This window comes from Penaeus japonicus, unplaced genomic scaffold (genome assembly GCF_977035675.1).
Source record: "Penaeus japonicus unplaced genomic scaffold, GWHDUDI00000001_assembly GWHDUDI00000017, whole genome shotgun sequence".
Taxonomy (NCBI): domain Eukaryota; kingdom Metazoa; phylum Arthropoda; class Malacostraca; order Decapoda; family Penaeidae; genus Penaeus; species Penaeus japonicus.
Window position 1 is genome coordinate 21,222,774 of NW_028234419.1, and position 12,500 is coordinate 21,235,273.

General features: G+C 35.6%; 1 protein-coding gene across 4 annotated transcripts in view; it reads right to left on the minus strand.

Moving 5' to 3' along the window:
• Window positions 1–12,500, minus strand: part of LOC122257330 (neuralized E3 ubiquitin protein ligase 4) — a 42,894-nt gene that overhangs the window by 17,068 nt on the left and 13,326 nt on the right. For 2 of the 4 annotated variants that reach the window (XM_043022561.2, XM_086546114.1), the window contains 7 exons: window positions 9,314–9,343; window positions 6,851–6,950; window positions 6,026–6,202; window positions 5,591–5,681; window positions 5,110–5,327; window positions 4,608–4,801; window positions 4,235–4,483 (listed from right to left, as the gene is read on the minus strand). In XM_043022561.2, coding sequence (XP_042878495.2) covers window positions 4,235–4,483; window positions 4,608–4,801; window positions 5,110–5,327; window positions 5,591–5,681; window positions 6,026–6,202; window positions 6,851–6,950; window positions 9,314–9,343 — 1,059 coding nt within the window. The remainder of the gene's footprint in view (window positions 1–4,234; window positions 4,484–4,607; window positions 4,802–5,109; window positions 5,328–5,590; window positions 5,682–6,025; window positions 6,203–6,850; window positions 6,951–9,313; window positions 9,344–12,500) is intronic. The other 2 variants (XM_086546116.1, XM_086546115.1) reach the window with 1 other exon arrangement.

Sequence of the window (12,500 nt, forward strand, 5' to 3'; positions counted from 1 at the left end):
TAAGCAGTTTTTCTTTGCTATATTGCTTGGGTTGACAAATCAATGGATGAAGAACAAAAGGAGATGGAAAGGATGAGAGGGTAGATGGAAAACATGGTGAGAAAGAAAACAAGATAGAAAGATAGAAAGACAGAAAGAAAGAAAGAATGAAAGAAACATGAGAAAGAAAAAGAATGAATGGAGAAAAGATAACAGGCACATTCTATGTAAAATGCACCCCATTAGTTAATTTTGAAATTTCATTTCAAAATGAAATCGTACGTTTATATATTAACCCGTTCCCGACGGGGCCAATCCGGCTTAAATAGACCAAAATTCCGGGACTCTTGAATGCATAAGCCTAACGCGTCGGGATTCTCGGCCGCACTAGCCGCGAGCCAGCGCTGCGCGCTGGCTCCTCCCGCGCCCCGGGCTAGACAAAGTAACGCGTCCCCGTCGTGTAGCCCAAAAACCACTAGACGTGTTATCTTGTCATCCGTCGTTAACGGGTTAAGGGGGATACTTGGGTGAAATTATGCAAAGAGAGTTGAGTCCCTTGGATGGTCATGTGACCTGGCAGCCATCTTGGAAAATACCTCATGTTGACAGTTCACAAGATTTACTGGTTTCTTCTGATTCAAAGATCCACCATATCTACTTCTGACCATAATTTTGTCCCATCAGTTACCCAGACAGATTGTTCTTACAGATTTAAAATGTGGTTCATGTGGATTATTTTCCCTTTTCATGTGTTGTTAAAGGATTCATATCAATAATTCAAATAAATTTTGTTTTCATGAAGTTATGCCTATAATTCTATGGTGAAGTGGTGTCTGGATGTCCCATCAGTTACTGTGGAATATGCCAGCATTGATAACAAATATCAAGAGAAGAAACAAAATTCAAGAGAATGTAAGCAAGAGAAATGAGGAAACCAATAAAAAGAAAGTCAAATGATAAGGATGAAAGAAGAATGCATCTGCTGATGAGAATATCAAGTACAAGAGGGATGAGATGCAGAGAAGTGGAGGCAAGGAGAGAGAGGATGCATTATACAGCAACACAATCTAATCTTTTGTAAACTGTTCTTTTGATTTGTGTCTCAACAGGGATGGTAGTTGAATGGGGTGTAAGTTTGCCTTTTCAATAAGATCTTAATACCTTTTTAAGCAAATGATGCTCGAAAAGATAGTTCAAAAGTATATCGTCATCAATGTTCATTAGCAGACCTACCAGACCTCACCAATTTACCCTTTCCTTGTATTTTCTGGAAATAAAGTCCATTGCTATTACTATTGTCATTGTTACTAACATTACTACTATCTTACACTTTATATTATTGGAATAATGCTTGCAACAATAATAATGATAATAAAAAAATTTAAACCTTTTCTTCCAAAATTCAAGGAAAGGGTTAACAGCAGCTAAAAGGTAGGTCTGCTAATTGACACCTTGATGACGAACTGCCTTTGGAAGCATCTATGTGTAAAAAATGAATAAAATCGCATTGGTTAGTGCACGTATACATGCACTAGTGAGATCAATGGGTAAACCTATTCTTAGAAGACTTCAATCCAAGAATCCAAATGTCTAAACTTATAAATTAAAGTTTTAGGCAAAGGAAATGTATCTAATGGTAAATTATGTACATTATTAAAGAAATGACTAATATAAAATTATTTGCTTTACTTATTGAGGGAAAAAAGTAAAATGACAATAAAAGTACACTAGTTTATTTGAAAGGCCACACTAGTTTCAGAACTAAACTATAGTCCACTATAAAACCCTGATAATTTGGATTATATTATTTTGTATTTCATATTCCAGCTAGTCTGTATAATGATACCTATAGAAGGCTAATGGGAAGGTGGTTTGAGTATGCAGCATCCTGTGTAGCATACCATGCATCCTACAGAGAGCAAGAGCATCTCCGAACTGGATTAATGTTTGCACCAACCACCTATCACATATGCAGAAGGAGCTAAGGTATGTGTTCGTATTCAGTGTAACCTGATGAGGCATGTGTAAAATTCTTTTCATATATTACGGTGTACGCGAAAGTGTTTTGTTTTGTTTCCTCAAACACATACTTACATCATAAGAAAGAATAACTAAGAATGATGAGTTTAGTAATCAGTTGTTTGAAATGTTTCGTAAAATCTGTTATGAGAGAAGAAAGAAAAGGGGAATCCTAAAAAATATGAAAAAAGAGTAATAAACAAGAGGTTATGGGTAAAGAGAGATGAAAAAAGATAAGACACAGAAAAAGGACAGAAATGGTGATATATGATCCCTACATATCTGCTTCCCAAGGAATTAACAATATAAAATTATTATAACTATGTTTACACTGCTATACATCAAAATGCATGAAATCATGATAATATTAAGTTGGTTAAATTACTTTTGTATTGCTTTCATTCATATCTGTTGTAGATTTGTGTATCCTTGTGCTTTTTTTGTTTTTTTTGTTATACATTTTTCTTTTTAAAGAAATAGGACAGCAGATACTAAAACAATGCTCTAAATTACTGGTGAACCCTTGGCATTTGAAATGTATTCTCATCTTTCTCTAGGTAGAGACAATGTCCGTATGAATTTGACATAAAAAAATGATGCTATTGCTGACCATAACTATTTCTATATTACAAAGAATTAAATATCTGTGTCACAAAAGGATGGTAAATGAAGCTCCTATGCAGGTGCAGTGAATTGGACAAATATTCATGCAGATTCTAGATTTCTGCCTATGTAAAGACTTTCTTCAAAATTCCAACTTTATACAAAACTTACAAAGCAGGATATCTAAAAATCCAGTATGGTAAAATCATCTATGCCAAGAAACTATGCTGCATGTCATTTACCTGTTTAAGTATGACATGACTTACTAGATGCTAAATAAATAAATCTCTAATTACACTGGTGTCCCTGAGTGTGGATTTGGGGGGGGGGGGGTGACGGAAGGAAGCCAAAACTTCAAAAGGAGGCTTGGACTCTTAGGGTGGTCCAGATCCTAGGCAATTAGGCAAGTCCTTGGGCATAGTACGGAGTGGGATCCTCGTTATGATATGACCTACTGTGTGGAACCTGAATCCATGGGATGGACTATAAGCAGGGATAAAAACCATGTGTAGATCTTAAGTAGTGGGGGCTGGACTCTTTGTTAACCCATTCGCGCCGGTTGACGTGCTGACACGTGGTCGAAAAAAGCCCCGGACCCGGGTGACGTCCTGGCACGTGCTACATTTTCGGCCCGCGCGCCGGGAGGCCAGTAGCGACGTGCTGAAACGTCCGCATTAGAATGATAGATTATTCTTAGTACAATTCGATTTTCATACTTGATTTGTCTTAGCTACTTTAGTTTATCCTTCTAAATAGTAGAAAATGGGATATAACGTAATATGAATGACGTCAAAGGTACATACGTAATCTTGAGTACGGCATGGTGATTTCTGTTTCTGATTTGTTGAATATGATGATCTGAGTCGAAAGACTATCGTAAAATCAATAGTAATTGGCCGAGGAATAAAAAAAAAAAAAAAAAAAAAATTATATAACATCTTTTTGTTGCCCCACTAAAAGAAAATGACACTTGAAAAAACATTGCTGTTACTTGCATTCACTTGTATGCACATGTATGGTTGTTCATATTCTCTTTCTTTTCTTTTAGGAAGAAAAAAAAAATTGAAAAAAAAAACTATGTTTGTTACCTCACTAGAAGAATGCTTCCACTTCCCATTGGTATTACAACATAGGAGTAAAGAATATGGAAAAAGTTCAATAGAATAACACTAAAAAAACAGTGCTGTAACATCTTTTTCGACTGATATACATCCTCTGAACATAGCACTACTTTCTACACATGACTACACTTTAGACGCAATCACGCAAACCATAAGGATAGGGTGGGTGAAAAACGCTCTGCGAGCGTCAGAGCGACCGCGCGCAGCGGGAAAACACCCCGGCACGAACGGTTGCGCGCTTGAAATCTTCCCGGCGTTATCGGGAGTAGGCGAAATTCCGCCCCGGCGTGAATGGGTTAAGGGGCAGGAACGGACTGATTCTTAAAACCAATATGGGGCAAGATTCAGCTAGAGCCTTAAGTGAATTAAGTGTGCTGCATAAGCATGGGGGTGAATAAGACAGGATTCTGAGAGTATACATGTCCCCAAATGTAGAAGCACACATCATGACTCTAAACGTAGGAAGAAATATAAAGAAAAGGCTACGGTACATGTGACAACTCAGAACTTACCAGGAGGAAGGTTCTCGCAAGCTGTGCCCTGGTCCTCTCCGTTGACATAGTAATGCAAAGAGCCATCCGAGTGTCGCATCATGCCCACACGCGTGCCGACCCCAAGGGAGTCTAGGTCACACCGGTAATTGTTCATGATTGTTACACCATCTCGCATGACGGATGAACCACTCAGCATCCAGGTATCATAATCAATATCAGTCATGGTGCTGGGAAAGTCGATCTCCTCGGGTGGAATGGCTGTTACACCTGGGAAAGACATTAAAAATTACCTTTATAGGGGGTTTCAAAAAATAAAAATGCAAATCATACGGTCACACACTATGTACTATTTCCTTCATAGGAAATTCAATTAAGTTTCCAGGATACATACCAGCCTCCAGGGATCCTGACCATCTGTCTACCATTTTATCTATCATAACTTCAAACATTTCTCCTTCATGTAACTGCCTATTACTGATAACAATTGCATCATTAAATTCTCCATGGGCATTGGGACGTTGAGCTGTTAATCCTCCATTCAATATTCTTGCATTCTTTCCATGCAAATGGTGGAATCGAAGATCACTGTAAGGATAGAAGTTTTTGAATATATATGTCATTACATAATCAATGTCATGTCTTAAAACTGTCAATAACATTTGTTTTATGCTATGTAAGACACATTTCACACACTCTCACTCTTTATGCACAGCTATTCTTTTGAAAAGATAATATATCTAACTATCTATCTATCTATATATATAATCTCATAATCCATATCCCATACTTGTCAAAAACATCTGCATTTTCCAAAGTCATACGTATTTCACATATTTTTTTCTTTACACACAGCCATCTTTTTAAAGCACACAAATTTGGTCCTGAAAACTAACCTATAGATGGTAGAGCTTGAGAGACTAGATGGCAAGACATCTGATGAACAATGCTCAGAATGCTGCACAATGGATGCCTGTGCTGCTTGGCCATAGAGGTCCACTACACCAAAGATTCGCTCGGGCACATTACTCGCCGCTAGTCCCTGCTCCACACTGTTCACGTAAAAAATAAGATTCCCATTGTCCTTGCGGATGACACCTACTCGGTCACCAACCTGCAAATAAAAAGTTTCGTTAATAACCTGTTCATTGCTTGTATACAGGCTGGAGGCAAAGTAGGATGAGGAAGACAAAGAGAAAGAGGAGGTGTAAGAAGAAGAAGAAGAAGGAAGAAAAATACAAACAATAATACATGATCACAAAGATTGAATAACAAGGTACATGAAAACATCAAGCCACTTACTCAAAATACAACAAATAATCTAAAACTATGCTTATAGTCTCACTAAAAAAAAAACAAAAACAGTTAAATACATACCTTGAGCCTATCTAAATTCTGACCATAATCATCAATAATTGTAGTGCCGTTATGCATTACTCCATTGCCTGTCATCATCCAAGTCCCAGATCTGAAATAGAGGCAATTAGGTGTCAGCATGGTTTTTACATTGCTGAACTTTGAATAATTCCTTTTACCTTTCACTTATGAAATGGAGATTTTTCATTCTGATTTGTTTGGTGAAAGACTGTTGTTCTTTCAAATATTTTGATCAGACATTACATAAGAAAATAAATTACAGAACAGCTCTGAGATTCTACAGGAGGGTTAAATAATAATGATGATGATGATGAAGAAAAAAAAAAAAAAAATCCTTGCCATACTTGGCATAGAATAACTTACCACAATCACATCAAATAACCAGCATTGTTATAAAAATGAGTAACCAATGGACTCAAAAACACAACAACTTACCTAACATTGGTCATGGTAGACGGGTACTCTAGATCTGTGGGAGCATGTGTTGTTACACCAATTTCTAGTGAGCCTGCCCACTTGTCAACACACTTGTCCAGACGCACTTCAAACATCTCATTTGGCTTCAGGGGACGTCTTGTCAGAACTACGCCATTGTTGAAGTCATCTGAAGCACTGTTAAGAAGATATAGAGCTAGAATCATCTGCATTTGTAGTCATGTAAAAATTGATAAATTTAACATTTCATCTGATAATTATGCAATGAAAATTTCAGGCTTACCCTTCTAATCTATTGAAGGAGAGAGGGTGGCAGGAAGCCTCCTAATTCTACAACATTCAAGAGTAAATTTTCTACACTCTGTTCATGACAACTACCACTTGAATCCGCTACTGTTTACTTCGTTTCCTATGGGAATAACATGTAGCATGCCTGACTCAAAAACAGCTTTCCTATGATTTATGTTGCAGCTACTCAAACTCCATCTTAAGATATACACTTGAGCCACAAGCTGTCCATCATATGATGTATGTCAGTCATCAAATTAAATTACTACAGGCAAAATATCATAAGATGTTATCTAAGTAAATGCCTAAATATCTATATCAAATTTTACTTGATTGCCTCTAAAAAATATCCTGTATGTTTTATAACCTAGTAAAAAGAATGCATGGTATCATAATCCTTTTGTATTGCTTAAAACAATATAAATGTGGTTCTCATAATCTACAAGAGGGAGGGGGGGGGGGTGATATGTCACAACTATCAACAAAATCAATAAAACTTTCTACTCTTCCTGATGTCTTTATGTAACCAATACTTACTTTGGGCGATGGGCTGTACGTCCATTATTGATGACTTCTGCAAATGTCCCGCAGTTGTTGTGAAATAGCAAAGCCTCACTTATTTCATCATCTGAGGGCACTGTTGAGAAAGTTTCAATCAGATTACTGTTATAAATACTTTTGAACTCTCTGTAAACTCACTCACTCCTCTGTATTATCATGCCTTGTAATATGTATGACTGACTCAAGTCTCGTTGTCTTCCAATTTTTACAAAGACAGTTTATTTACACACACATACACAGATATTGTAATGCAGATCCACTATAATAAAGAAAATTAACAGAAAATTTAAACATAAAGTTAAATAATATAATTTTTCTCTGCTCCAGACTCCCCATTGAATAATCCAACCACTTTTTTCTTTATATACATCATATTTGTGTGTGTGTGTGTGTGTGTGTGTGTGTGTGTGTGTGTGTGTGTGTGTGTGTGTGTGTGTGTGTGTGTGTGTGTGTGTGTGTGTTTGTGTGTGTGTGTTGTGTTGCGTGTGTGTGTGTTGTGTTGCGTGTGTGTGTGTGTGTTGTGTTGCGTGTGCATGTGCGTGTGCGCGCCTCTGCCTGTGCATATAGGTGTATGTGTGTTCTCTTGGGGTTTACATTTTACAACTGTAGGTATAAAATGTGCCAGACAGAAGTGGGGCAGGCTGTACTTGATTTGAATATGATTTTCTTAACTATTTTACGATCAAGCAAATCAATTCCAACCTATGAAACTAACAAAACAAAAAAGAAAATTATCAATAGTGTGCCTGCATGATTAACATTAGACAAGTATTTAGTACATATAATATTAGCCATACAAAAAACTTCCAATAATGCTAAAGTTATTAAGTAGAAGCAATCTCCTACTGAAGACTGATGTTTCATAATAACTGCGGATCACTTTTAAGAAAGACTAGCTTTCATAGAGGACACATTTACATAACATTCAAACATGTGCAAATCATGAATGAATAACACTTCATAAAATATTAATTTACATCTGAACACTCATACAGATCACAGAAATGCCATCATCAAACCCATACTCTCTTATGTACAAGAAAACTCAACCAGTTTAATTTTCCACAGGCCTGTCTGAGTAAGACCTCTATGTAACTAGAACACTCTAAAATTGTCACTTCTACAAAGTAGCTTTGAAGTTGTTGATGCTTGCAGTATACCATGATCTTTTGCTGCTCAATGAAGAACACAGCATATCACTGATATTCAAATATGTAAGATTGTACACTACAATCTCTCTTGAACAAACTGCATTTCTTTATTTTGGATAGCAATTCTACAGAGCACTCCCTATTCCAACAAATCGTATGCTGAAGCTATAAAAGATATGGTGCTGGAATGTATAACAACCTCAAGTACTTTTTTTTAATGAAGTCAAGAGTAGACCTCAGCATGCCAGCAATCACTGGTGTTCAGTGTTTCTAGCAAGGGTGAGAAAAAAATAGAGGGCAAGAAGAAATTGAGGTCACAGGTTCTCTGCAATGGTTAGCAAAGTCAGTGTTATTTCCTACACTGTCTTATTTCCTTATTTTCTTCAATCATATACTTATTCTGTAGCCCCAATTTCTCTGCAACTGCTTTATAGTTCATTTTATATAGTTCATTCTTGATTTCTGATACTTAGAAATGCTTATTGATCTCATTTTTTTGAGAATCTTGAGTGCTAATTCAGATTGCAGTCCACTTTATAAATAAAAGATAACAGAACTAATTGTCATGAAAAATTAGCCATGAATACTGTTGATAATAGAAATTGGGATATCACCATATAGCTCTCAAGAACAATTCAATAGGAATACTGTTTGCTTATTACAAAACTTCTATATATATATTTGCCAGACTGTATGTAAATAGAATATCAATATCATTTTGCAAGACCATATTATGCAGCTATTCTAAGTACAAAAATTATACATAAATAAAAAAGGGCTAAGTCAAAATCAAGTTTTTGAGAAACTGGTTTACATGACACAAAATTTTTAGAAAATTGCATCTTTATCCAATCAAAGATGGTTACTTATAATTTCTATATAAAACTATACTCATTTCCAAAAAATGTTGTATATTTTATTTCAATAAAGCATTCATCTATATAAATGAACCTTACTAGTTGGTATTGTGAATGCATACCACATGCCAAGATTGCAATACAATAAACAAAGTCAGATGCCTTGACTCCACCACATTATGTTCTTAAGACAATCAAGTTTAACTTTATAATCAATTCTAACTACAAACACATTAAAGTTAAAAATAAAAATAATAATACAGAAAGAAATATTAGATATAGTTACTATCTACAAGTACTGCAAATTGTCAGTACCATGTGGTTAACTATTCAGAACTGGTACAACATACAAGTCTCACAGTCACAACATAAAAACCCAATGACATGGAAGACAGGACTTATGGGGCAAAAAATTAGAACCTTTACTGTACCTTTTGGTTTTCCAAGACCACGAACTACAACTAAAATAAGAATAAAATGGAGTTACTGGAATGGCAAAATCTATGACACAATAAAATTCCCCTTTGGATTATATGTAGTCTGTCTCTAATTTCAGTGTCTTTAATAATATCACTAACACAATTGTCTTTTACATGTATGCACACACCCATACCCACAATTGTGTCCACATACAGATGCTGTTTCTCTATTTCTCTTCAAAGAAACAAACACCCACACACATACCAATTTTGGAACTCAAAAACATGTTACAAGTTTTGTAAAAATTGGTCTAAGAGCACTATTTTTTCATGAACCTATATATAAATCTATCTACGTCAAATATGGTTCAATCTTCATATTCCTATGTTTACCTTGTATCATAATTCATGAAATATTCAACACAGACACATAATGTCTTCTGGCTGCATGTAAGCATAACAATCATCAATAATGGTACATGATAATTGACTGACTCTTCTAGACCATCTGTTGGTTGATTGACTATGGATCAACAGCAGCTTTTGGACAACATACAAAATCTGTATCAAGCACCAATCATACTAGCACATTTTCTGTCAGTTTTGGTTGGAAGTCGACAGTACTGCCATGATCCGTCATACTAAATGACTGTTGTGGTTGCATGGTATGAGCAAGAGGGAGAGGGAGGGAGAGGGGGAGGGAGAGGTGGGACATGTGTTTATGATCATGAAAAGTAACTAAATAACTGAATACTTGTAATATATTAGATGCTAAACCATTCAGCATAAAGTAGAATTTATTGCTACCAGCCTGTTGAGGCACTTTTATTGAATTACCTTCAACTTACCCCCACCTACAAAGAAATTAAGAAAAAGAAAAGGAAAAGAATACTAAAATGATAATAATGACAATGATGAGGCCCCAACACTCTACAAAACTGCAAAATCCAATAGCTATCTTAACACATTGACAACAGGGCTGTTTTGGCTCCAAATGGTCAAAACACTAGTATATTTTAAATGCATAACCCATATGTCTTGGGCTATTCGTCCACAGTGGCTGTGCTCAATCACGACAAGGAGGATAGCCATCACAAAATATCTTGTCTCCGGTAGCTGGTCCTGCCACCACTCGACGTGATATCTTGTCACTCAGTGTTAATGGGTTAAAATACTGTATTCTGGTTTTCTGTCACTTTTTTTTTTTTTTTTTTTTTTTTTTTTTTTTTTTTTTTTTTGTTTGGGGGGGGGGGGGAAAATGAGAATGCTTTACCTTCACTTATAAAAAATATAAATAGCATTCAATAACTGAGAGTATGTGGCTTATGGCCTTATTTAGGTACTAAAAAAAAAGGTGCCATCTGTATTTATGACCGACTCTGCCTTTGCAGCAAATCATGCCATCTGCTGCTAATGGCTTAATTCAAGCAGATCCTGTTTCCTTCAATAAGAGTCCTATTGCCCTAACAGAGGTGTGTTTTTGATATCTACCCTTTTCACATATGCTGGACAGACATGCACTGGACATGTTCTAGGAAGAGAGGCAAGCACTGAAGTTGGATGTTGGGAGACAGGGAAATATGTGCTAGTGTGATACGTGCTTCAAATCTTTGCTCCATTATGATGGGTAAAAATAAATATTACGATGACATCAAATAGACAAAAAAACAACATCAAATATAAAGTTTCCTTCAACATTAAGATTTCTAATAATTGCAATATGCAACTTCATAATTAAACAATAACTGATTATTGACAAAGGTTACCTTGGGTTATCAACAATGAAGACCAAGAAGAGGAAACTCAACCTCATTAATTTCTATACAGTGTGTTACGACATAAAATTACATATATCTAACAACCAGACAATTACTGCGCATTTGGATGTACATTTGAAGCAACATTTGATGGAAAAATTCTTACAGTCCATAAAATATCTCTCTCACCATTCCCTGTTTTTTAAGTCACTAGTAAACAAATAAATATTTCACCTGCAGTTTTTGTCTCTCAACTGCATATAGTTGGATGAGGAATAATTGATATAAGATGGCCAACTAACAAGCATTTCCTGGAATAAATCATGAGTTTCATCAAATGTACATTATTGACTCATAACTGAAAAACACCAACAGTGATTGATGCAATACTGAATTATTATACAAAAGAAAAAAATCAATTGGAAAATCATGGGATCCATGAGAATGCAATATAACAGGATGTTTAACAGATTTATCTAACAAAATTCAAATTATTTGTAAACCCTACTTGAAAAAAAAAAATCTAAATGAAAAAATTATCTAAAATCCTCCTTGCTTACATAGGGCTTGTATTCCTGACAAGGACAAGAAAAGGATAATTTACCCATGCATGGAGAATAAACATTTTTACAAATTGATTTATCTACATCTTAGAAAGGGTTTTTATGTCATTCAAGTCTCTTTTACTCAATCATTCTCTGTCCTTACTGTGCAACAACACTGCAAGAATAGAAACACATACTGCTGGTTACCAATATGGGAGTTCTTCACCATCTTGCAAATTTGTAAGGTAAAATAACATTATGATCAAGATGCTGAGAAGTGATCAGGCTATCAAAGGACTACTACCAGCTGATGTCTACAACCAGATCAATAAAAGTAATGCATATTGAAATACACAAAAAAGGAAAGTGATGGTGCCATATTTGCATGATGTGAAAATAACGAAATGGCAACAGACCAAACCCTGAAGATCACTAAAACTTGTTACCGGTGACTTCTTTTCCCCCCACCCCCCAACTGTCCAAAATAAAATATGCAAATCCCACCAAAAAATTGAGCACCTAATCCAATTTATTGCATGAAAAAAGGGGCTGTAGGAAAAACATCACATGCTGGTATTTCAAAACAATCCTATATGCAGCATTTCCCTTAATGCTTGGATATCATCAGACATGAAGTCCTGTACTATCAAAGAGCAATGAGACAGTCAGGAAACAGGCATACTATCTACTTGTCAATATCAAACATTCTTGGTAGTAAAGATATCAATAAAAAGTAGAATATTCTCATAGACACTATGGTAGACACTTATGAGGGGAGAATAATAACCATAATCATACCTTTTGGCTTTCCAAGACAATGACCTACAACTAAAACAGAAGTGAAATATCATTACTATCCTGGAGAAAAGGACACACACAAAAAAAATCAGTATGAAC